The sequence below is a fragment of the Pogona vitticeps genome, chromosome 2 (genome assembly GCF_051106095.1).
Source record: "Pogona vitticeps strain Pit_001003342236 chromosome 2, PviZW2.1, whole genome shotgun sequence".
In the NCBI taxonomy this organism is placed as follows: Eukaryota; Metazoa; Chordata; class Lepidosauria; order Squamata; family Agamidae; genus Pogona; species Pogona vitticeps.
In genome coordinates, this window is record NC_135784.1 from 15,279,186 (window position 1) to 15,304,926 (window position 25,741).

Consider the following 25,741-nt stretch of genomic DNA (forward strand, 5'->3'; position numbering starts at 1 on the left):
GCCTGCATCTGCCTTTGCGGGTTCCCATCCCAAAGCCTTTCCTGTGGATGACCAAGAGTTTGTCTTATCATGGCAAGTTCCACCATTTCACTGTTGCGCGGTTTTGAATTTTTTTTAAATTAAGTTCCTCTAGCTGGGGCCGCAGAAGTGAGCTCGAAACAAATGGCTGTTTGCTCCAAGAAACTCTTTGCTTAATTTTCTGACTTTTTCCGAAGAGCTTTGAGCGACATCCTCAAGTATTTTAACCCTTTGCTCATACAAAATGTCACATTTTGACAAGCTCTGCCTGTCCTGCGAACAGGTTGCTAAAGGAGATGGGGAGACCGTTTGGTCTGATTCGTCTCAGCAATGCTCATGTTCCTTTGCTGGAGGAGAAAGACGTGCCATTATGAAAAGCAAGCCCAGAAAGGAAGCTCGGGGCCCTGGGAAAGTGAGCCAAGCCGACCAGAGCAGGAGGTGGTTTGTTTGTTTGTTTATTGCATTTATATGCCGCCCATCTAGACATGGTCTACTGGTTGAGGTGGAACTCTTTAGGCCAGAATGAAGGTGGCAGGTTTCAGGCCAGGATACCTCCATCTTTGCTGGTGAAGGCTGCTGGGCATTGTAGTCAAGAGATAATGGGAGAAGGGAGGAACTTTTCCAAGCCCAGTTCTGGAGGTGTCCCGGTGTCAGGAAACCCAGGGAGAGATGTTCAAGGTGTTAATGGCTTCTCCCATCTTTTGGGGGCACCTCCAAAAAAAAAAGTACATTAACAAAAATTGTTGGACCCTGGAAGATTTATAATAAAACATAGCTTTTATTTCCTTGTGATTGCCATGGTAAGGCTCGGAGGACGTCCCTAACCGGGACTTTCTATGACTTATTGGGATTTTAGCTTCTCGGCTTGTGGAGAATTACAGATGGTTCGGCTTCAGAAGGCAGACCAGGCCCAAGTGGAGCCAATTCTCGCATTGAATGAAAGGCAAGACGGGCTTTCCAAGCGCAGCCACGATCCGGGGCAACGGTCTGGCAGAGGCCTCCAGTCAATTTTACACCCCTGCAAGTGGGATGATGTTTCTGGCCACCGTGTTCCGCTGAAAAGCTTCTTTTTACGAAAAGAGTTAAAAACCACTGACTAGCGAGCCCCAGAGCGTCACGGGGGGGAAAAGAAGGCAAAACGCCATGGTGACAGTCCACTTCCTGTTTCCGCCTCGGTGGTCCGGCGTCTTTTTTGGTCCCCGGCAGAGTCCGGTCTCGGGAGTTCCGGGCGGAGCTGAAGGTGCCTCCTTTTGGGGGGGGCGGGGAGCGGGAGGGGAGGGGAGGCGGTGGGGCAGCGATTGAAAGAAGTGGGGCGCCTTGGCTTGGCTCGGGAGGGCAACGCGGGAGGATGGGAGGCTCTCCTGGCAGGACTCCCTAGAGGAGTCAGATTTTTCCTCCACCCGGCAGGGAGTCGCTGGAAGCACCAGGCGCCCTTCCTTCCCTCCAAGCCCGGAGCAGATGAGTCTCCTTTGGGGCTCGTCTCCCTCCCCCCCCAAACCACCTCCTCTTCCTTCCTTCCATCCTGCAAAAAAAAAACCAAGCCTTCCCCACGAATCCTCCCCCACCCCTTTGAATCGGGATGCCTGGCAACCAGACTCTTAATGGTGGAGACCAGTCAGTCCCCATCTCTGCTCTGCGAAACCTTCTTTGTGGGGGCCGACAGTTGGCGACCAGGTCAATCCAGGAATGATCCCTCCTGCACCCCGAGTGTGCAAACCACATACCCCGGGGTGGGGGTGCCCTGTGGTGTCTCAGGGATCTGCTCTGCTTCCCCAGATGAAGGCAAAGTCCTCGGATAATAATATAAGGTTTCAGGGGTTTCGGGCTCTTCCCCAGTTTGAGAGGCAGGGAGAGACATCTCCAAGCAGGCTGTCCTAGTGGAGGAGGGCTGTTTTGTGTGTGTGTGTAAGGAGGGATTTCAGAGTTGGGCACCCACCCTCCAGCATCTTCCAGCTCCCCACCAGACGTGCCTGCAAGTGTGTGCTGCGCTTCCGTGCACTGGGGGAAGCACCTCAGAGGAGGGCCGGAAGGGGTCTGCAGGGAGAGCCTGTGTGTCCGTTTGGGGTGTTGAGGGAAAGCTAGGGCGAGGAGCGCCAGCATTCTAGCTTCCGAGACATCCCCATGTACACGTCTCGGTGGTCGCACTGCAAGATCTGGAAAGTGCCGCTCATTCGCTGCGTGGAGTGAGGAAGAGCTTTCTTAAAGTCTTAGTGACAGCCTTGAGGTGTGGAAAACCTCCACATCTGTTGTGTGCGGCCTGGAGGTAAGCTGTGCTAAGAACAGAGAGAAATGCTACGGCCTCTGGTGACCTTGTGCCTTTTATCTTGATCCGGAGCAGATGATCATTAATTTATTTATTATTTCAGTTTAATATACTGTAGCCACTAGTACTGTAGCACTACCCGGGGCAGGATACAATAAAATAAATAATCATATAGTGAATATAATAAAATCACCCTTGGCATATGAACTACGGTACTTAGTTGCTTGAAAAAAGCTTGTTCTCCTGCTCCCTGCCAAGCTCTGAGTTGGTGTATGAACTAGTTGAGGAGGAGGAGGGCCATAGAGGCGATTCAGATCATGTCACAGGAGGCTCCAGTGTCCATTTCTAGAATCGTTTGGCGCAGAAGCCGATCGATGCAGCTCCCCCCATCCCCGCATTAATGTACCTGCCTTGCTTTTACCACTTAATATTATTCTATTTTTATGTGTCTTTTCTAGAAAGAAGAAGGTTTGTTCTCCTGCATTCGTCTTTCCTTTTTTGGAGATGTATATGCCAGACTCTGTTGGTGCTGAAGCTGGGAAACAGCTGGATGACATGTCGGTTTGGTACAAAGAGGAATTCCCAGAAAGAACTGGACAGAACAACCCTGATGGGGTCCGTCACAGCCCAGATGTTCTGGGCCAGCCTTTCCGGGAGTTCTGCTACCAGGAGCAGATAGGGCCCCGGGCGGTTTGTAGCCAACTCCACAGTCTCTGCCATCAGTGGCTGAAGCCAGAAAGACACACCAAGGCTGAGATCCTGGACCTGGTGATCCTGGAGCAGTTCCTGACCATCCTCCCATCAGACATGGGGATCTGGGTCAGAGAGTGCAAGCCGGAATCCACTTCCCAGGCCGTGTCCCTGGCGGAAGGTTTCCTCCTGAGTCAGGCAGCTGAGAAGAAGCAGGAGGAGAAGCAGCTGGTGAGATCTGATTTCCACCCAGTGCCCACTTCTTAATAGAATTTGTCTAACCAAAGAATGTCCCCCTTTTTTTGGTTCAAACCAGCATTGTTTCTTCTTTCTTTAATTTCTTTCTCTATTGAAGATTATTTTTATTTCTCAATTGGCTGTCCAAATCTTGTTTTTGATGCAGGGGTTTTCTGAATCGCTCACAGGCTTCTCTATATCAGACCCAACACAGAGGCCTCTCCTGAAGGAGAAGGAGACAGGCGGAGGACCTGCCCTGCCAGGTAAGAAACTGACCAGCATCCTCCTTGGACTCCCTCTCTCTTGCATCTCCTCCCAGGTTGACAGATCTGCATTCAAGTAGACATTTAAGCTTCTGTTATCCCAAAATACTGTGTTTGTACAGTAAAGGGACCCACTGTTTATGAAAAATAAACATTTTCTCATCTCTTGGTCTCTCTTGCAGGCCCTGGAATCATGGCAGTCACAGATCCTCGGCTACCTTTTCTTTGTGGAGGAAGGGAAAGAGTGCCTGTGCAGCCGGAAGAGGTAGGGATGAAAGGGATGGGAAGGGGGGTGGAATCTAGATACTCAATTTCAACACAGGATTGTTTGAGGGGGGTTCTGCTGGCACCCCCAGTAGGCCATCAGCCCCTACGCCGGATATCCAGGTAGGGTTCCCGGAGCCAGTAGCTGCTGGATACATGCAGGCCATGAAAGAGCAGTTTGGCCAGAGGAGGTGTTGGCTACTGTAGAGAAGAGCCACCTGGTGAAGGATGAGGGGGGTGGTGGAGCTTCCTTGCAGCTCGGGACCATAAAAGAGACCAGAGAGGAGGGGAGGGGAGGTCCAAAGGGAGATGAAGAACTGTTCCCAGCAGGAAAACTATCCAACCTGAGGGGGAGGGTGAGACATAGAAAAGGAGTGGCCTGGAGTGTGGAGGAGGCTTAGGGCTGGATAAGGGGTCCTTGTCCAGCTTCAGGTCTCTCAGGAACAAGCCAGCCAGTCCAAGGAATCTTGTTCACCCCTCTGCTTTCTGCTTTGAAGTGGTGATGGCCCGTGTCAGCCTGTGCTGCGCCAAGGTGGCCCCACTCCCCCCCCCCCAAGGCAAGGCTGAAGGCAGGACAAGGCAAAAGGAGAGGCCGTGGCCCCTCCTGGAGTAGTCTCAGTACTTCTGAACCTCAGGCCCTGTCTGGACGGCTTATAAGCAGTCCTTCCTTGGAGCCACCACTTTCTGGCTCCGTGGAGGCCTCCCATAAAAGGAACAAAGGGCACCTGAGCCGCAGGGGTGTGATCTTGGTGCCCAGACTGGTGTGGGGCTCCACGGGGTCAAGCACCATGACTTTGTCCCTGGGAGGGAGCCTCTTGTTCTTCCCCAATTCTAGTAAATCCTGTTGTTGCTGAGCTGCACCCGCTGGATTCAATGGATCTGGAAATGGAGGAGGATTTGCCCTCCGGCCATTCACTCCAAGAACTTTGCGGCGGGAGGGGGGGCTAAGCGGTAGTACTGGAGTCAAGCCACTGCTCATGACCTGAGTTTGATCGTGACCGATTCAGGTAGCCGGCTCAAGGTTGACTCAGCCTTCTATCCTTCCGAGGTCAGTAAGAGGAGTCCCCAGCTTGTTGGGGGGGGCAAAGTGTTCCTTGTTTAATTATGTTATAGACCACCTAGAGAGGGCTCTCACACTATGGGGCAGTATGTAAGTCACAACAACAACAATACTCAGTGGGGCTCACAGACTGAAAGAAGCTTCCTAGTCCGATTTGTTTTGTCACAAATGCTGGTGGGGAAAATTTGGGACTATGATGTGGTTAAGCTTGACTATTGTTGACATTTATTCTCTTCAGGAGTGTACTTTAAAAAAAGCAAACACTTGTGACACCCGTCAGGATAAGAGCCTTCCTTTCATTTCAGGATCCCGTCACTCTTGAGGACATTGCTGTGTCTTTCACGGAGGAGGAGTGGGCGCTGCTGGATCCGGGCCAGAGGGCTCTGCACTGGGAAGTCATGAAGGAGAATTTGGCCCACGTGGTGTCTCTGGGTAAGTTTTCCTTTCCATTGTAGTTGTTTTCAGAGAGGTAGCCATAGCAGGTAAAACAAAAAATAATAGTAATCAAAGTATTGTGGCAAATTTACCTCATTCACCGGTTTTTACGAATTAAAATCCGCAATGATTTTGCGTTTGAAGAAGTCGATTGCAACTACAAAGAGCCACACTCTCATATATTTCTTAATCTTAAAGGCTTTATCATAAAGTTCAGTCAATGAAACCAATTAAGTTGTAGAGCACTTCTACAAAATTCTGGTGCTTTCTTCCCGAGGGTGTTAGGGTGTGGAATCAAAGTTCTTCCGCAGATGACAAGTTTCTGCTCAGTTGTGTTTAAGTTAGTTTATACTTGATTGGTTTAGTTTCCCGATTTGAGACTCCATTTTACATTTTGAGTACATCCAGGTTTCTGTATTCTGTCTTCTTTCAGCTCCTGGTGTAGGACGGAGCAGGTCTGAGGAAGAATGGCTTCGAATATGTTTAGAAAAGTTTACTGAGAGGGAGAAAACCCAGGGGATAAAAACTAAAAGCGAAGAGAAGAGGAACGAGTCCTTTTCTTTTCCACACAGAAATTTCCGTGAATTTTCTTCTGTCCAAGAAGAACTAGACCAAAGCAAAGAAAGTGTATGCAACTGTCAGACCAGTCTAAATTATCACTGGCAGGTCCACCAAGGGAGAAAAATGGTGGAATGCTCAGAATATAGTGAGGATTTTTGTGATACTTCATCTCTGGAAAGAGAGTTGATGATGCAGAGTGAAAAGGCACCATTTAGATACATGGATTGTGAAAAGGGCATCCGTCAGAGCACAGATACAGACCTTCCTTGTCAGATGATACACCACCCGGGAGAGAAACCATTTGAATGCCCAGAATGTGGGAAAAAGTTCAGCCACAGCACAAACTTTGCTCATGATATGGGAGTCCACCCAGGAACGAAACCCTTTCGATGCTCAGAATGTGGAAAGTGCTTCAGTCAGAGAACACACCTTGTTCGCCATATGAGGATCCACACGGGGGAGAAACCCTTCGAATGCTTAGAATGTGGGAAGAGCTTCAATGACAGGAGCACACTTAGTTCCCACCAAAGGATCCACACAGGGGAGAAGTCCTTCAAATGCTCCGAATGCGGAAAGAGCTTCCGGCACAGAAGCACCCTCTGTTCCCATATGAGAATCCACACAGGGGAGAAACCTTTTAAATGCATGCAGTGCGAGAAGACTTTCCATCAGGGGGCGAGTTTTCGTTCTCACATGAGAATCCACACAGGGGAGAAACCTTTTCAGTGCCTGGAGTGTGGAAAGACGTTCAGTCAGAGGACACACCTTGTCCCCCACATGAGAATCCACACGGGGGAGAAACCCTTTCCGTGCTTGGAATGTGGAAAGTGCTTCAAACAACGTGCACATCTCACTTCTCACAGCAGAATCCACAAAGAGAGGAAAAGGTGACGTGGACGCTTGTGGAATGTGTAGACCTGCAGGCATCCTGTGGGGAAGGACTGCTTAAAAGAAAACTAGCTGATTTTGCTTTGTTTACAATGCTTTGCATAACTTCTATAAAAGTTACAGTATGGATTCTGGAATTTCGTACTGACACCTAAGGTGCATATGTACTGATTTCCCTGCTAGCATTAATAAACACTCTCTCGATACCTTGTCAAGGTTCAACATATGACCATTGAACAATGACCTCTGAGCATTGTAAAATGTCACCTCCTTGAAAGCATTTGTTTCAGTTTGAGGTTGTATAACCTCTTCAATCATATCAATATTTCATCCCTCTTTGTTACTCGGATGTTTTTGAACTGCAACTCCCAGAAACCCCAGCCAGCACAGTTGGTGGTGAAGGCTTCTGGGAGTTGCAGTCCAAAACTCCTGAGTAACCCAAGGTTAAGAACCAGTGCTCTAGACCACCCACATGAGAAGAATATTGACTGTAGATTACCAGCTGAATGAGAGCCATCAGTGTGATGTGTTTGCAAAAAAGGTCAATGCTATTTTGGGATGCATTAAGAAAGTGGTCCCTAACCTTTTTAGCCATGTGAACCAACTGGGCAAGGTGGGGCACCCCCCTGCACTCGTGCACATGCTCAAAGGGTGGTGCAGTGCTCATGCGGGCAATCAGGCACATGCGCAAATGGGCTGTGCGGGAGGGAGTGCAAACAGGGGTGGAGGGTATCTCTCTCTGCGGCCCAGTCCAGCTCAGGCCATGGACCGGCCCCGGCCCGCGGACCAGGGATTGGGGACCTCTGCATTAAGAGAGGTCTAGTCCCCAAATCCCATAAAGTACTAGTTCCAGTCTATTCAACACAACTGCAGTACAGCGATTGGTTGTGGACATTGCACTTTAAGAAGGATGCAGACAAAGGAATATGTGTAGAGAACTGTTGGATAGCTCAGGCAGGTTTAGGTCTCTGGCTGTGGAGCCAGTGGTTGAGAGTTCAATTCCCCTGTTGTGCCTCCTCCACAAGGGATGGACTTGACAATTCATAGGGTCCTTTCCAGCTCTGCAGTTCTAAGATTTCTTATGGCATGAAAAATATTTCATAGAATCATAGAATTATGAAGCTGGGGTCTATAAAGCCATCAGCTGCCCAGAGTAGACCTTTGGTCTAGATGGGCGGGATAGAAATGCAATAAATAAATAAATCAAGTCCAACCCTCTGGTTGATGCAGGAATACAAATCAAGGGAGATCTGCCAGGTGGTTGTCTAAATTTCCCTTCAGTGCCTCCAGCGTGGGAGCACTCGCCAGCTTTCGAGTTCATTGATTCCACTGTTGTACTGCTCTAATGTTTAGGACATTTTTCCTGATATTCAGCCTAAATCTTCCTGTAATTCTCATCTATATTGGAGACGAGACCATGATGTAGGTACTTATCCCATCAATTTCCTCCTTACCTTCGGTTGTAGAATTAGAGACATTTCCAGGACATTTTGAAAACAATGGGAGAATTTATTAAGGAAGAAACCAAGTTATCAGATTTAAAAGATTTGTTGGAAAAGATGGGTAATAAAGAACAAACATTAGAAGGAGGAAGATCCTGGTTCACTCTTGTTCCATTAGAGAAGGGGCAGGATCAGTTCTCGATCATCCCAGTTTTCCAGTTCAGCAAGCCTGGCGTGCAAGCAGTATTTGGATGAAAACGACCCCACCACCACCACCAAACTGGACACCAATTGACGAGATGAGGTTTCGAGCCATTTGTTCTCCGCAGAGGCTTCTTTCCGACTTCGGCTTGCCTCCCAAAGGGGTTAAAGCCATCGACCAGCGAGTCCCAGAGCGTCCCGCAGGAAGGAGAGGCGTGATGCTTGAAGGCTCACTTCCTGTTTCCGCCTCTGAGGTGCCTCGCCTTTTTCCTTCCCTCCAAGGATTCCCCTCTGGGGAGTTCCGGGCGGGGCTGCAGGTGATTCCTTTGGAAGGTCCGGGAAGCGAGCGAGTGCTGGCTCAGGAGGGAGGCCGCGGTGGGGCAGCCCTTGGCCGGGAGAAAGGTGGGGGGGGCTCGGCCTGGTGGAAGACCCGGGGAGACTCGGCCGCCCCTCCCGCCCTCCCTCCTCCCGACTGGAAAGGCAGCCGACCGAGGCTTTGGGGAGGGCAGAGGCAGGAAGAAGGGAGCCTCGGCTGGTGGGGAGTCCCTGGAAAATCCAGGCTCCCTTCCAAGGCCGGGGAGGGAAAGCCTCCTTTGGGGGTCGTCTCTTCCCCCCCACCAACAAACCCTCCTCCTCCTCCGGGAACGCCTTCCTTCCAGCCTGGGAAGCCAAGCCTTCCCCACGGATCCCCCAGTTTCCTAGGGATCTGGATCTGAACGGGTGGGGAAGGTCGACTGGGAGAGAGACGAAGCTTGGCTTTGGAGGGAAAGGCGGGCGGAGGATCGGCAGAGAAAGGGAGCCGCGGATGGAGAGGGGAGTCCCTGGAAGAGCCAGGCAGCCCTCCCTTCCTTCCCAGGACAGGGGAGCCTCCTGTAAGGATCGCCCCTAAAAACCAGCACCACCTTCTCCTCCTCCAAGAGCTCTTTCCTTCCAGTCTACCGAGTGGAGCCCTCCCTGCCTTAGAACTGGCGCCTGCACTGGTGGTGGTGGTGGTGGGCGGACTGGAAAGAGATGCCAGAGGCAGGGAAAGGGGAATCAGGAGATAGGGATCTAGTTGTCCCTGATACTCCCAGAGCCACCTGGTGGAGCTACAGTGAGATCCAGGACGGTGGACCAGATGGGCTCTTGGCCTGATCCAGCAGGGCTCTTCTTAGGTTCCTTATGAGATCTCTGCAGACTGGGAAGGTATGTGTGTGTGTGTGGGGGTGGAATAGGTGAAGTGCCCCCTCTCCCTTTGATGCCTATATAGAAGGCTAGTATATATTGCAGACTCCTGTGTGTGACCTAAGAAAGAAGGCTGGTGCCCTTCTCTGGCTGAATGAAGAAGATCCTTTCCTTTTTGGAGCTTCGACATCAATCTTTAGCTGGTTGGCGAATGACATGGCCTTAATCCCTTGATGTTCTTTTTTTTGGGAGGGGGGGAAGGGGCTGTGATGAGGCTCCGTGTAAATCAAAGAACGACGGATCATGCATCTCTAGGTGCCGAGGTCCCAGGATGCTGGATAAAATTTCGAGGCTTCCCCAGATTAACAGGCAGGGAGAGAAATCTCAGGGCAAAACAGCCACAGAAAATGGAAAATGTTGTTAACCATTGTGTGGCCCAGGTTTAAAACTCGGGCACCCACCCTCCAGCGTCTTCCAGCTCACAACCAGGTGTGTGCGATGTGATACCCTGTAGTATGGATGCAGCACCTAGGAGAGAAGGGAGGGGGCTGGGGAAGAGAGCCCGGGTGTCCCTTTGACCCCCTTGTGCGGTAGAGAGAAAGACAGGGTGAGGAGCGCCAGCATTGTCTTGGACGAACCTTTCCCAAATCCCAAGGATTTCCCAAATCCCAAGGACAGCCTTGACACTCGTTAAACCTCCAGATGTGTCTGTCATATGTGACCTGTTCCCTCCACCCAAATTAATTTGCCACCAAATACTGCGGCGTGCCCGTCCTGTGTCTGCCTTTAAGAGAATCCGTCTCATCTCCTTACCATGTCTGTGGGATGTGTCTCTCTTCTGTCTCTTTTAATGTACATTCTTATTGTTCTCAGTGTCATGTACTTGTTTTATTCCATTTGTTCACTATTGTGTAAACTACATGCCTTTTCCTGAGCAGAAGGTTTGGTCAGGCCCACCTCTGATGGAAAAGATGACATTGTGCCTTGTTGGCAGAGAACTCAAGAGAACTTGGGAAGCATTACTCCCTAACTGAGAAAAAATCCTAGGGTGCTAAAGTGCTTCAACAAGGGTGGGAACCCTTGGCTTTTAATCGAAGGGGCAAAGGTGGTTCTCCCTGAATTGTTAGGAGGCTTGTGTGTCTTTTCTGAGCTGGCTGGATAGCTCGGGGGTAGAGGTCTCTGGCTTCAGAGCCAGAGGTTCGGAGTTTGGTTCTCCACTGGGCCTTCAAGGTGAAGTGTAAGCTGGACAGTCCCAGGACGCCTCAAGAAAAAGGGAATAATAAACCCCTTTTGAGTCTTCTCTACTTGAAAAACTCTGGAAAGGGTCTCTGTAAGTAAGAATGGCACATTATGAGGATGATAACAGTGCAGAGATGAGGGGGTTCAGCTGCTCACTGCAGGCTTTCTTACTAATCATGTATTTGCGAAGGCTTTCACGGCCGGGATCTAATGGTTGTTGTGGGTTTTTCAGGCTCTTTGGCCGTGTTCTGAAGGTTTTTCTTCCTGATGTTTCGCCAGTCTCTGTGGCCGGCATCTTCAGAGGACTGGAGTAGGAACTCTGTCCATGGCGGCCACAGAGACTGGAGAAACATCAGGAAGAACAACCTTCAGAACACGGCCAAAGAGCCCAAAAAACCCCACAACAACCAATCATATATTTGTTTATTTTTGCTTCTTTATTTATATACCCTGCCTTTCTCCCTTGCGGGACTCAAGATGACTTATAATGCGATCGTTATTATTTGTGTCTTTTCTAGAGAGAAGTGGCCTCATTCCTTTCCATTCCTTGGACTCTTTCGGGGGAAGATGAATGTGAAAGACTCTGTTGATGCTGAAGTTAAGAAACAGCCAGATGACATGGAGGTTCGGTGCAAAGAAGAATTCCCGAAAAAAAACGCAGAGAACCATCTATATGGGGACCCCGTTGGCCCAGAGGTCCGGAGCCAGCATTTTCAAGAGTTCTCCTACCAGGAAGATTGGGGGCCCCGGGCGGTTTGTAGCCAACTCCACCGTCTCTGCCGTCAGTGGCTGAAGCCAGAAAAACACACCAAGGCCGAAATGCTGGACTTGGTGATCCTCGAACAGTTCCTGGCTGTCCTGCCTCCAGCGATGGGGATCTGGGTCAGAGAGTGCAAGCCGGAATCCACTTCCCAGGCCGTGTCCCTGGCGGAAGGTTTCCTCCTGAGCCAGAGAGCGGAGAAGAAGCAGGAGGAGAAGCAGCTGGTGAGAGTTCTGGTTTTCCTGAATGGCCGAGAAAGCGTTCTTCCTTTTGTGGACATTTACCTAACCAGAGTGTGTCCCCTTTTGTTTTTAAAGCTGAGATCTTTTCTTGCACTGTTATTCCTTTAATTTCTTTCTCCGTCTCTGTGCTGGTTGTCCTTATTTTATTCTAAGTGCAGGAGTTTTCAGAATTCTTCTGTGGCTTTCCTCAGGCATTAGATGCTGTGCGGGACCCAAAACGGAGGCCTCTTGTCCTGAAGAAGAGCCGAGGAGCTGCTTTGCCAGGTGAGAAATTCATCTGTGTATTCGCCTTGTACTGACTCTCTTATATAGCCTCCCAGGTTGACCGGTTCCTTATTTAAAATATTAAGAATTCTTCTTTCCCTTAGAAGGATCTGTCTTAGGTCCTCTACATTCTCATAGACATTTAAACTTTTGCTAATCCAAGCAGGAGGAATGACTTTTGTTTTTACGCAGGTAAGGGATAAAATGTTTAGGAAGAGTGACTATCTTCCCACTCCTTGGTCTCCCTTTGCAGACCCTGGAAGCATCCTGGGGACGGATCCTGCCTCATCTCTTCTTTGTGGGCGAATGGAAGGAGGGCCTGTGCAGCCACAAGAGGTAAGGGGGAAACGGATGGGGAGATGAGGAGCGGGCGGGGTGTGTGTGTTGGAACCTCAGTTTCCTCTCTGGGACTGAAAGAAATTTCCTCGTTGCATTTGCTTTTGCCACAAATGCTTGTGAAGAAGCCTGGGAAATGATCTGTGAAGGGTTGAGCCTCGCCGTTGTTGACGTTCTTCTCTCCTGGAACGCACTTTAAAAAGGGAGAGCAATCTAGGGATAAGAAGCTTCATTTTGTTCGAGGGTCCAATCACTTTCGTTTCTCCTTTCTTTGATAATACAAAACAAATACAAAAGTGTACACACACACACACACACACACACACACACATACACACACACACACTCTTCATCTGCATATATAATTCATTTTTCTTCTTCTTTTTTTAACGGAGCCTTCATCCCCTTCCAAAACTGCATTAATTCTTGTGAAAGTAAACAACTGTTCCCTTTTTTAAAATCTCGATAAAGTTCCCCAGAATATCAATAAATGTATTGCTATAGAACAATAGTAGTAGGCATCCTTTAGTCTCGAGAGCCTATGGTAAGGTGCTCTGAACAGAGGTCTTGGAACAGCGTCTAGTGTGGCTGAGAAGGCCAATCCAACAAGGCCAATTTGATTGGTATAGAACAATCTCTTCTTAATTTTCACATTACAAATTAATTTGTCACTAAATGCCACTAATTGTCACTAATTCTAGATTTGTTTGTACCATGCTTCACCTTCCAATTCCTTGCTGTAATTAATCGGGTTGCAGCTAGCGCATTTCAGATTGTTTTGTTATACAAGTCCACACACACACACACATATATAAACATACATTTATATTAATATAAAAATATAATATTTTATCTAAAATATAAAATTTATATAATTTATGTAAAATATACAATTTATATTAATATAGAGAGCTATCTTAGGGCAAACCTCAATATTTAACTTTAGTATTTCATTTTTTTCCCTTAAAAATCAGCCCCCCAAATTTTTATAAATTCTCACATTCCTATCACTTATGGAAATAAATGCCTACTTCTTGATATACCATCTCTTTTTATTAATCTTTGCTCTTCTATCTTCATTACAAAATTTATTAAACATATTTTGCCAGTATTTCAGCTCTTCTTCTGATATCTTTATCGGTAAACAGCATAAATGAAAAAGAAAGAGCAATATTGAGTAAAATCTTCTTTTTACATATTGCTGTTCTACCAAACCATGATCATCCAATCTTTCTGCATTTTTCTAGCTTATTTTACATTTCTTCCTTCAACTTACCAAAAATTTTCCTTTTTCGAATATTGTAAGATGTTTGGAATATTTATACCCAAGTCCTTAATAGGTTTACATATATTATCATCATGTTTATTTCAGGCTTCTGTCGCTTTTGAGGATGTTGCTGTGCATTTTTCCATGGAGGAGTGGGCTCTACTGGATCCTGGCCAACGAACTCTCCACCAGGAAGTCACGGAGGAGAATTTGGCCCATGTGGTGTCTCTGGGTGAGCTTTCCTTGCGTTATAGCCAATTTCAGAGAGGTCACCATGTTATTCTCTTACAGCACAACGAAATACGAGACAAAACAAAATTGGTAAAAAAAAGTATTGTGGTAAATTTAAGATAAACAAATTTATCTCACTACCAGTTTTCCTGGATGGCCATGTGTCTCAAGACACAGCTCACTCCTACAGAAAGTCACATGCAGATAAATTTGTTACACTTCAGGGCTCTATGATAAATTAAAGTTCAACTCAGGAAATCCAATTAGGAGCATCACAACAATGTCAAATCGCATAACATTCCTGCAGCACTCTGACACTTTCTCAGGTGGTCTGCAGGTGCTAAGTTTCCAGTTAATTGTGTTTAAATTGCTTTATGTTTAATTGGTTTCATTTCCCTGTTTGAGATTTGACTTTACATTTTTAGTACACACCAGGTTTTTCTTTTCTGTTTTATTTCAGCTCTCGTGGGAGAGAACAGGTCTAAGGAAGAACCCCTTCAAGTAGAAAAGGTTACTGTTGGGGAGAAAACCCAGTGGATAAAAACTGAAATAGAAGAGAAGAGCAATGAGTCCTTTCCTTTTCCACATGGAAATTCTCTCGAAGGAGAAATGGACCTCAACAACGAAGGTCACAAGTTCTCACTGGGCAGGGAAGGCTTCAACTCACAAGACAGTCAACAAGTTTGCTGGGAGATCCACCAAGAGCAGAAAATAATGCAGTGTGCAGAATACAATGACTTTTGTGGTACGTTGTCCCCAGAAACAGATCGGATGATGCAGAGAGAAAAGGAACCGTTGAGATACATGGATTGTGAAAAGGGCATCAGTCGGAGCGCGGATCCAGACCTTTCCTCTCCTATTGGACTCCACATAGGGGAGAAACCATTTGAATGCCGAGAATGTGGAAACAAGTTCAGCCACAGCACTAGCCTTGCTCGCCATATGAGAATCCACACCGGGATGAAACCGTTTCCATGCCCGGAATGTGGGAAGTGCTTCAGTCAGAGCCGATACCTTGTTTCTCACATGAGAATCCACACGGGGGAGAAACCCTTTGAATGCTTGCAATGTGGGAAGAGCTTCAGTGATCGAAGCACCCTTAGCTCCCATCAAAGAATCCACACGGGGGAGAAACCCTTTGAATGCCCAGAATGTGGGAAAAGGTTTGGTCACAACCCAAGCCTTGCTCGCCACATGAGAATCCACACGGGGATGAAACCCTTCACCTGCTCAGAGTGTGGAAAGAGCTTCAGTCAAAACTGCTATCTTGCTCGGCACATGAGAATCCACACTGGGGAGAAACCCTTTACGTGCTTGGAATGCGGGAAGAGCTTCAGCGATCGAAGCACCCTTAGCTGCCATCAAAGAATCCACTCGGGCGAGAAAACTTTTGAATGCTTAGAATGTGGGAAGCGCTTCCATAAAAGAAGCCGGCTGAATTCCCATCAAAGAATCCACACCATGGAGAAACCCTTTGAATGTTTGGAATGTGGGAAGAGCTTCCATCACAGCACAAACCTAGCTTCCCACATGAGGGTCCATACAGAGGACAAACCTTTTACATGCTTGGAATGTGGAAAGAGCTTCCGGGACAGGAGCAGTCTTACCTGCCACCAAAGGATCCACACAGGGGAGAAGTCCTTTAAATGCTCCGAATGCGGAAAGAGCTTCCGCCACAGAAGCACCCTCCGTTCCCATATGAGAATCCACACTGGGGAGAAACCGTTTAAGTGCGTTCAGTGTGGGAAGAGTTTCCATCAGGGGGCAAGTTTTCGCTCTCACATGAGAATCCACACAGGGGAGAAACCTTTTCAGTGCCTGGAATGCGGAAAGACGTTCAATCAGAGGACACACCTTGTCTCCCATACGAGGATCCACACGGGGGAGAAGCCCTTTGCGTGCTTGGAATGTGGGAAGTGTTTCAGTCAACGGGCGAACCTCACTTCTCACAGCCGAACCCACAGAGGAGCAGAGATGCTGTGGAAGTTCATGGAGTGTGCAGAGACCTCTGGGCAGGGAGTTCATTTTACGAGCCATCCAAGAAGCCACACATCTGAGGACAATGCAGATATATGCACTGCAAATTCTTGACCTGTACATGCAAGATATAATCGTGTTCTGTGGAGATCCGGGAAAGGGAAATATATTTATCGCTGTATAGAAAGTGGGTGTAGGGTACATCCTGAGTATATGATTTCTGAAATCTCTTAAATTCTTTTCACTTCTATCTTTTCTTTTCCTTCAGCCCAGGAACTTCAGAACAATTATTTTTCTTTTTTGGAAAGATGCTCTGAACTATTCCTTCTTCTCACTCTTTTCCAGTTCAATAGCACCCTTTCTGCAACAGCGCAAGACGATTTCACTCTTGGTCAAGGCAGCAGGAGGCCCACCATGACAGCCAAGGGGCCTTCATATAACTCTTGTCTAACTTACTTTGCGTTTATTGCAGCAACACATTTCCAGAGATGACGAGGTATGGACTTGACCAATGAACCATCACATTGTATTTTGTATTAAGCCTTGGGACCTTCATATTTTGGCCCTTGTGGGCATATTTGGAAGTGAGAAAACCCATCCCGGACTCCACCTCAAGAGGGTTGAGGCGTGTAGCTGGTATTTCCTTGAACTGTCACAAAGCAGAAATAACACGAAAAAAATGGCTTGGAAGGCAGAGGGAGTGCGTAGAAACATGTCTGTGGTTCTCCCGGAGTGTACCGATGGACCCAATATTAGAAATTGTTAAAAAAATTGAATACAATTTCCGTTGGGATGCCCAGATGACAAACAACAGTTTGAAAGGAAGCATGCCCATATGTTTTCTGAAATCACCTCATTGCCCTTCTCTGATAAAATTGGTTTATTCCACAAAACAATGAGAAATTGCCATAAATCAATTACCCTCCCATCCAAAGTTTTTCTTCTTTGTCCAGAGGACCAAACTCTGTGATTATCAGGTGCGACTGAATCATGAGAGGGTCATCATAGATAGAAAGAAGTCTGTTTTTCACACAATCCACTGGAACCTGGAATCTTCATTCCCAAGAAGTAATGGTGGTTGTCGGCATGGATGAGTATAAAAACCTCCAGTCCCAAAATACTCTGGTTTTTCTTCGAATCGTATAAATCCAGTCCCAAAGGCGGTAGATCTGTGTGACTCAACTGGTGGGAGGCAGAGGGGTCTCCTCAAGAGGATGCTGAAGCAGACGGGGCCCCTGGCTGAAAGCAGCAAAATTCTCCTCACATTCCTCTACAGGAGGAATAGGCTGAGGGGAGGGAGATGAGCCTCTGTCGGAGGATACTGTGGCTGGGCATCCCTCGACTATAATTAAATAATATTTGTGTGCTGTCAAGTTCATTCTGACTGAGGGTGAATCTTTTCCAGGATTTTTCTAGGTAAATACTCAAAAGTGGTTTCTCATTCCCTCCTTCTGGGGGTGCCGTAGGACTGTGCAGAAGCTGGCCCAGGGTCACATAGGCTGGCTCTACTCACAAGAGGCACAGTGGCAGGAATTAAGTCCCAACCTCTGGCGCCGCAGCCAGAGACCTGAACCACTGAGCTACCCAGCCAGCCCCTCACATACACACTATATAGGAAAAAAAAAGGAAAGCACAGAATGGAGAGGAATCCAAGCTAACTAGATCTGGAAGTGCCCAAGGTGGAATCCCCTCGAGAAGGGGTTCCAGAATGACAACCTTGAGGTCTTAAGGATGGAGGGGGGGTAAAAGCTCTCATCAGGTCATTTTGGGAGCGGAGTGTTCCTTAACCCTTGATGCACCCATGGTGAAGGATGCTGGGAGCCATCATCTGAGAACATGGGGGCAGGATCAACTTTCCCCAGATCTATTTTGGAAATATCCTCTCAGGAGACCCAGGGAGAGATACTGATGGGGAGATCACAGAAACATAATCTAGAAGAGAGCAGAGAGTCAGTTGGTGTCATGGATTATGTGACATTCTGGTCCAAGGAGGCATTGTCTTTTCACACTACCTGGGTCAACACACTCCCCATTCAGGCATCAGTTTATACCTTTTAATGCCTTCAATCCTAGCCACCACTCCTTCGTGCCAGTAGGGAAGGTGTTAAACTGGGAGACCAGCCACCCTCCAAGTATTTTGGGGTTTTTTGCTTTTACGCTGTCCCATCCAGAGCCTGCTTGGCCAAAAACTGGCATCTTTTATAATTTGTGCCGTGAGAAAGTTTCTCAATCCCAGTAAAACTGTAGGTTCCTCTTGGTAATGTGCAGCTTCATATGTATTAGCTGGCTGTATTTTCATTGGTTAGTCGTGTGGGCTCCTCATTCTTAGTTACATGTAAAAAATTAAACACTGAAGAGAGATTTTTATTTAGGGGCCAAAGCATGAAGGGGAGGGTAGATTTGTATGATAAAAACTGAAACTATAGGAAGAGCTAAATATGTGTCTTCAGCATTTCTGCAGCGTACAAACACATACACTCTTACACTTTAAGCTGTTTTTTATTTCCGTGTGTGTGTGTGCTTAATTAATTGAACTTGACTTGGAACCCACCCACCTCTCCATTTTCTTCTGAGGGAAAAAAAGCTTGATTTGAATAGGGTCTTGGAAAAAAGAGTTGCCAACGTCCCTGGTATTGTTGCTAAGTAGCCTAGTTTCAGTGCATCTGCAGAGTCCGGCAGAATAACGGGCTGTTATTACACATCGAAGCTAGCAGGCAGGGGGTGTATGAAGCTGCTCAAAGCTACTGCTGAAATGAACCATTTTTCTGACTCTCCTTATATTCCATCATCCCCTCGCTGGATGGCTCCATGCTTTCAACCCAATGGTGTTCTTTCCGAACTGACGAACTGGTAACTTCTGCAAGAGTAACTCCACCGATGGCTCAGCAGCCACTAAGTTGGGTTCCACGAGAATCCAGGGAGAAGGGCTCCTAATGCTCCCAAGGTTTCCACACTACAGACCTCCACAGACATGAGGGCATGATGAGCTAACCCTCTTCTTGCTGGTTTCTACACAGTAACCCTTTAAATACCCACATTGCGGGAAGAGCCTTTGTGAAAGAAGCAAAATTTGTGCCCATAAATCAATCTGCGCAGGTGAGAAACCGTCTAAATGCTTGGAAGGTGGAGGATAAGATACAGGGATCCATCTTTGACATGAATACCCACATCATCTTAAAAACAGAAGAGCTGGAAGCGATGCTATAGATCGTGGAGGCCATCCCCTCTCAAGGAGGCACAAGTGGGGAATCGAACTCCCAACCTCTGGCTCCGGAGCCTGAGCCCTAAACCCTTGAGCTGCCCAGTATTTTTATATGTGTAAATTGGGAAATGGTGCCAGCTTTCCCTCTTCCTCCCGCAAAGCTCACTATAATAATTTCCTCTTAAAATTGCTTTGTATGAATTTAATATTTCAAATAAAAGATGGTTTTCTTTAAAAACATCAGCACCTGTGAAAACCTCAGCACCTCCTAAAAATAGAGGACTGCTCTCCTATGTAACTTGCTTGTGACTTGGGGGGAACCATTTAGCTTCAAAAATCAAGTTGGGAGCTGGTGGGGGGAGAGAAGTAGTTTCCTGTATCTACACATCCCGGGTCACCTTTTCTCCAAAAGGAGGTGAATTAGTTCCAGATACAAAAACTTTTTAAAAATGAAACGATAAATACAGTGGTGCCTCGCAAGACGAATTTAATTCGTTCCGTAGTTAATGTCGTCTTGCGAAAAATTCATCTTGCCAAACGTGTTATCCCATTGGAATGCATTGAAATCTAATTAATGCGTTCCTGTGGGCAAAAAAAAAAAAAAAAGAACAAAGTTAATTTTGGTTTCAAAAGGGTTTAAGTGCTCTTTAAAGCCATACATATTGTGCAGATGATTTCAAAAATTTAAATCCAAAAACTTTTAACTTTTTAAGCATCATAGAAAAACATTTCAAAATCAGCAAACATGAAGAAGGAACAGCTGCCTTCACTGAAACTGAACAGAAAGTGTCGCTAACAGTCCTTGGATTGTGCAAAACTCTTCAGAAAGTGCATTTTCAAGGCATGTAAACCTACAGAAACCAACAGTACAGCAACTTTTTACATTTCACATTTTAAAGTGAACAAGTGAGGCTGAAGTCTCCAAACCACCAGGACCAGTGTTTTTAAGTCAGGAAACTGGAGGCAGACAGAGCTGTCTCCACATCACAGCAGCAGTCTTTTACGTCCCCAGAGCTGTGGAGGGTCTCTCTGGCGATGGCCCGAATGATGGTCAACTGGGAGAAAGCTTTAAGGCTTGACCTCAAGGCTTCTAGGAGGACGAGGAGGAAGAAGGCGGCAACTGGGCACCGCTGGTAGAAGCAGCAGGTTCCTCTTCCTGTTTTGGCCTCTTCGTGAGGAACCTCTCCATGGTCAGCTGCTTCTGCCGCCTTTTCAGGATCTCTCTGAAAGGGGACATGATCCTTTTGTCATATGCGTTTGAAAGGTCACGTGCCAGAGCCTTGTCCGAGTGGTACCGCCGTGCTTGAGTCTGCACATTTTGCCACTGTTCTAAGATCTCCTTTAGTTTAGTGGTGGACAGGTGTTCCTTGCCTGGCATTTCTCCCCTTTCCAAAGAGGCCTGCTCTTCCGTAGCCTCTGCCTGAAGTTTCACCAGCTCCTGGGTGGACAGATCCCGGTCGTGGCCCTCCACCAGTTCACAGATGCCCTCCTCTTTGACATCGAGGCCCATGGCCCTCCCCAAGGCAAGAATATCCTCCAACCCTGTTGACTCTGGTGCAGACACAAAAGCAGCCTCTCCATGCCTGACCACGCTGTGGATGCCAGATCTGGTTTTGAAGCGTTCAAACCAGCCTCTGCTGGCCTTGAAGCCTTCTGGCTCGGCTGAGGTTCCTGCCTCTTGCTCCACGAGGTCTGTGTACAAGGCCTTGGCCTTCTTGCAAATGACAGCCTCAGTCACTGTGTCCCCTACACGCTGCTTCTCTTGCATCCAGATGAGCAGCAATTTCTCCACCTCTTCCAGAACAGCTGGCCGGTTTTTCGCGATCCTGGTGACTCCCTTGGCTGCATCCGTGGCAAGGATCTTCTCTCTCATCTTAATGATGGTACCGATGGTGGATGGATTCCTCTGGTACTCCCTGGCAAGGTCTATCACTCGCATGCCTCTGTCATACTTCCCGATGATCTCCTTCTTCATCTCGACAGTAATCTTCTCCTTTGTCATCTTCCCGGCCTCGGCAGAAGTAGCAGCCTTCTTGGGACCCATGTCAGCAACGCTGCTACGTTCACAAAAACAAAAGGCAGTGGTTCACATCTGCTTCCCACACACCTTCCCACCTCTGGCCAAAACTCCCCTGGACAACGAAGTGGCATAACACACACACCTCAACACAAGCTAAGCCGCCCCCCACCTTTCCTGTGCAACTTAAAAAATAAAATTGGCATAACCCCCCCCCAAACGCAACCTAAGCCCCCTACCTTTCCTCTGCAACTTACAAAAATAAAAATAAAAATAAATAAAATTGGCATAACACCCCCCAACACAAGCTAAGCCCCCTACATTTCCTCTGTAACTTACAAAAAAAACTGGCGTAAAAGCCCACCAACAACAACACTGGAGAACAAATGCACACCTACCTTTTTGCTGCCAAAAAAGTTCTGAAAACCTTCAATTTCTCCAAAGACGGGAAGCGCGCCCACAACACAGACCACAGTCGCTCCTCTGAAGTCAACCTTGGACCTGCACGTGGAAAAATGAGCCCAGGCTACCTTGGGGAGGCTTTTTAAACCTTCCCGGCACAAGGCATCCTGGGTATAAAGGGTTGAGATTTAAACCAAACCAAACGGGGGTGGTAGTGTGGGGGGGGGGAACATTCGTCTTGCGAGTCATCACCTGTCAAAACCGTTCGTCTTGCGAGTTGCCTCCCGCAAGGCAAAAAATAAATAAATAAATACCCGAAGGAAAGGAAGCTGAGGGGAGGGGGCTATTGAGAGACTGGCCCCTTTTTTGATACACAAACGTACTCCCTCTAACATTTCCCTCTTTTCTGTGGAGGAAATTTAAACCCATTACATTTCCTTTGGTTCTTTGCAAAATACCTCAAATTCCCCCCCAGGAACCTGAGCCATAAATACGGTGTATAAATACGGTGTGTGTGTGTGTGGGGGGCTCAGGGGCTGAATGCAACCCTCGGGGGGGGCTCCGATGGAGTGACAGAGAGGAAAGGGTCCTCCCGCTTACCTTTCTAAGGGTTAAGTTCACAGAGCTGAATTCCTAGAGAGGAAAAGAGCAGGCCGCCATGTGTGGAGTGTTACTTCCTGTCTGGGCCCCTCTCCCCGGAAGAAGTGGCCTCGTCCTTCCCTATCGCTGACCTTTGGCACCTGATAGGCTCCTTTCCGCTTCTAGGTGTCGCAGGGGAGCTTGGGAAAGTGAGTTTGGGGTAGAAGCAGGAGAGGAAGAAGCAAGGGAGAGGTCCTTCTCCTCCCCCCCCCCCTCCGCCATTATTCACCCTCAAAGGGCGACGCCTTCTGTTGCCCTGCTGGTTGATTGAGCTTCCTTGGGGGGGGTCGACCCCAAACAGTTCGCACCCTGAAGCCGTGCAGAAATGGGTCCCCCCACCATCACCAGCACCTACAAGGCATTAGGACCTCTTCGGTTTGGGAAAGGAACTTTTAAAAAGTTAATCGAATTCCAATATGTTTGCTCAAAAGGGGCGCTGGAAGGGTGGATCCGCACAGTGATCTCCGGTATTTGCCTTTGAATACGATTTTAGGGTTTTTAAAGACTCTTGTCTTTAGAGCCAATTCATTTATGTTGTCGAAGGCCTACCTTGATCGATAAATATATCACCTTTTGTTTTTATTTGGCCTCAAAGAGACATTTGAATTATTCCTTAGTTCTTCGAACAGCTCCTGCGCTGGCGCTGGAGAAAAGTACTCAAGTTCTACACACAGTGTACAGTAGTGTCCAATTTTACTTAAATCACTAATCTTCTGTATATCTTTTAAAATATTAGGGAAAGGCGTGTTGTCCTTAAAATGACACATACACAAGAGCAGGCTATACTTTTATCAGACCACTAACAAATCCAGAGAGTGCTACACATCCATCTGTTGCACATGCTTCTTTTATATGAAAATAGGATCCCATAAATGGGAGGATGTTTCACCCTTTCGGGCTCCTCTACTGCCCACTTCCACGGTTATGTTTCCCTCCCAAAGGGTTAAAAAGTCAATGACTAGCGAATCCCAGAGCGTCCTTCAGGAAGATGAGAAGCGACGCTGGAGGCCCACTTCCGGTTTCCGGCTCCGAGCGGCGGTGCTTCTTTTCTCCCCTTCCCGTCCAAGTCCCAGGTGCCTCCTTTTTTCGGGGGGTCGGGAAGGAGGTGAGCTCTTTAGGGGGGAGAAGGAGGGAGACGATGGGGGGCAGATCGCCTTGGCTTGGCCCGGCTTTGGAGGGGGAGAGAGATTCAACAGGCAGGGGGGTTCCCTGGAAGAGTCAGTCTCCCCTTCCTTCCATCCTTCCCTCCCCATGGAGATACTGATGGGGGGATCATGGAAAGATAATCTAGAAGAGAGCAGAGACTCCGTCGGTGTCATGGATTATGTGACATTCTGGTCCAAGGAGACATTGTCTTTTCACACTACCTGGGTCAACACACTCCCCATTCAGGCATCTGTTTATACCTTTTAATGCCTTCAATCCTAGCCACCACTCCTTCGTGCCAGTAGGGAAGGCGTTAAATTGGGAGACCGGCCACCCTCCAAATATTTGGGGTTTTTTGCTTTTACGCTGTCCCATCCAGAGCCTGCTTGGCCGAAAACTGACATCTTTCATAATTTAAATGTGCCGTGATAAAAGTTTCTCAATCCCAGTAAAACTGTAAGTTCCTATTGGTAAAGTGCAGCTTCATATGGTTGCCACAGTTTCCACACTACAGACCTCCACAGAGATGAGGGCATGATGAGCTAACCCTCTCCTTGCTGGTTTCTTCACAGAAACCATTTAAATGCCCACAGTGTGGGAAGAGCTTCTGTGAAAGAAGCAAAATTTGTACATATAAATCAATCTGCGCAGGTGAGAAACCATCTAAATGCTTGGAAGGTGGAGGGTAAGATACTGGGATCCATCTTTGACATGAATACCCACATCATGTCATCTTAAAAACAGAAGAGCTGGAAGCAACAATGTAGATCATGGAATCCATCCCCTCTCAAGGAGGCAGAAGTGGGGAATCGAACTCCCAACCTCTGGCTCCGGAGCCTGAGCCCTAAACCCTTGAGCTGCCCAGTATTTTTATATGTGTACATTGGGAAATGATGCCAGCTTTCCCTCTTCCTCCCGCAAAGCTCACTATAATAATTTCCTCTTAAAATTGCTCTCTATCAATTTAATATTTCAAATAAAATATGGTTTTCTTTAAAAACCCTGTGGAAACCTCAGGACCTCCTAAAAATAGAGGACTGCTCTCCTATGTAACTTGCTTTTGACTTGGGGGGGGGGGAACCATTTAACTTCAAAAATCAAGTTGGGAGCTTGGGGGGGGGGAGAAGTAGTTTCCTGTATCTACACATGTACACACCTGGGTCACCTTTTCTCCAAAAGGAGGTGAATTAGTTCTACATACAAAAACTTTTTAAAAATGAAATGACAAATACAGTGGTGCCTCGCAAGATAAATTAAATTCGTTCCGCGGTTAATGTCTTGCGAAAAATTTGTCTTGCGAAACACGTATCCCCATAGTAATGCATTCAAATCTAATTAATGCATTCGTATGGGCAAAAAAAGAGAACAAAGTCAAATTTGGTTTACAAAGGGTTCATGAAGTGCTCTTTAAAGCCATACATATTGTGCAGATGATTTCAAAAATTTAAATCAAAAAAAACTTGTAACTTTTTAAACATCATAGAAAAAGATTTAAAAGTCAGCAAACACGAGGAAAGAACGTCTGCCTTCACTGAAACTGAACAGAAACAGTCACTAACAGTCCTTGGATTGTGCAAAACTCTTCAGAAAGCACATTTTCAAGACATGTAAACATACAGAAACCAACGGTACAGCAACTTTTTACATTTCACATTTTTAAGTGAACAAGTGAGGCTGAAGTCTCCAAACCACCAGGACCAGTGTTTTAAGTCAGGAAACTGGAGGCAGACAGAGCTGTTGCCACATCGCAGCAGCAGTCTTTTACGTTCCCAGAGCTGTGGAGGGTATCTCTGACGATGACCTGAACGATGGTCAACTGGGTGAAGGCCTTAATGCTTGACCTCAAGGCTTCTAGGAGGGCGAGGAGGAAGAAGAAGGCAACTGGGCACCGCTGGTAGAAGCAGCAGGTTCCTCTTCCTGTTTCGGCCTCTTCGTGAGGAACCTCTCCATGGTCAGCTGCTTCTGCCGCCTTTTCAGGATCTCTCGGAAAGAGGACATGATCCTTTTGTCATATGTGTTTGAAAGGTCGCGTGCCAGAGCCTTGTCCGGGTGGTACCGCTGCGCTTGAGTCTGCACGTTTTGCCACTGTTCTAAGAGCTCCTTCAGTTTAGTGGTGGGCAGCTCCTCCGCAGCCTCAGCCTGCAGTTTGAGCAGCTCCTGGGTGGACAGATCCCGGTCGTGGCCCTCCACCAGTTCACAGATGTCCTCCTCTTTGACCTCGAGGCCCATGACCCCCCCGAACGGAACAATGTCCTCCATCACTGTTGACTCTGGTGCAGGCGGAGAAGCAGCCTCTCCATGCCTGACCACGCCGTGGATTCCAGATCTGGTTTTGAAGCGTTCAAACCAGCCTCTGCTGGCCTTGAAGCCTTCTGGCTCGGCTGAGGTTCCTGCCTCTTGCTCCACGAGGTCTGCGTACAAGGCCTTGGCCTTCTTGCAAATGACAGCCTCAGTCACTGTGTCCCCTACACGCTGCTTCTCTTGCATCCAGATGAGCAGCAATTTCTCCACCTCCTCCAGAACAGCCGGCCGG

General features: G+C 47.6%; 2 protein-coding genes across 9 annotated transcripts in view; both read left to right on the top strand.

Annotated features, from left to right (window-relative positions):
- Positions 1-25,741, top strand: part of LOC110071154 (uncharacterized) — an 83,838-nt gene that overhangs the window by 49,281 nt on the left and 8,816 nt on the right. The window contains exon 1 of one of the 2 annotated variants that reach the window (XM_078387440.1): positions 22,639-23,167. The exons of the other annotated variant lie outside the window; for it this stretch is intronic. Within the exon in view, the coding sequence (XP_078243566.1) occupies positions 22,915-23,167 (253 nt within the window). The 5' untranslated portion in view covers positions 22,639-22,914. Of the gene's footprint in view, positions 1-22,638; positions 23,168-25,741 lie in introns of those variants that run through there. 2 annotated transcript variants of the gene reach the window in all.
- On the top strand, positions 1,332-17,180 carry LOC140704272 (uncharacterized). Of its 7 annotated transcripts, none has more exons than XM_078387503.1 (6): positions 1,332-2,281; positions 2,740-3,202; positions 3,375-3,471; positions 3,654-3,736; positions 5,101-5,227; positions 14,286-17,180. In XM_078387503.1, exons 2-6 carry the CDS (start codon positions 2,786-2,788, stop codon positions 15,914-15,916), a joined length of 2,355 nt encoding a protein of 784 aa, XP_078243629.1. In that variant the 5' UTR covers positions 1,332-2,281; positions 2,740-2,785; the 3' UTR covers positions 15,917-17,180. The 7 variants fall into 7 exon arrangements, with proteins under 7 accessions (XP_078243629.1, XP_078243625.1, XP_078243627.1 ...); XM_078387499.1 differs by lacking the exons at positions 1,332-2,281; positions 2,740-3,202; positions 3,375-3,471; positions 3,654-3,736; positions 5,101-5,227 and adding exons at positions 8,544-9,507; positions 11,244-11,709; positions 11,886-11,991; positions 12,245-12,327; positions 13,700-13,826; XM_078387501.1 differs by lacking the exons at positions 1,332-2,281; positions 2,740-3,202; positions 3,375-3,471; positions 3,654-3,736; positions 5,101-5,227 and adding exons at positions 8,544-8,724; positions 11,244-11,709; positions 11,886-11,991; positions 12,245-12,327; positions 13,700-13,826.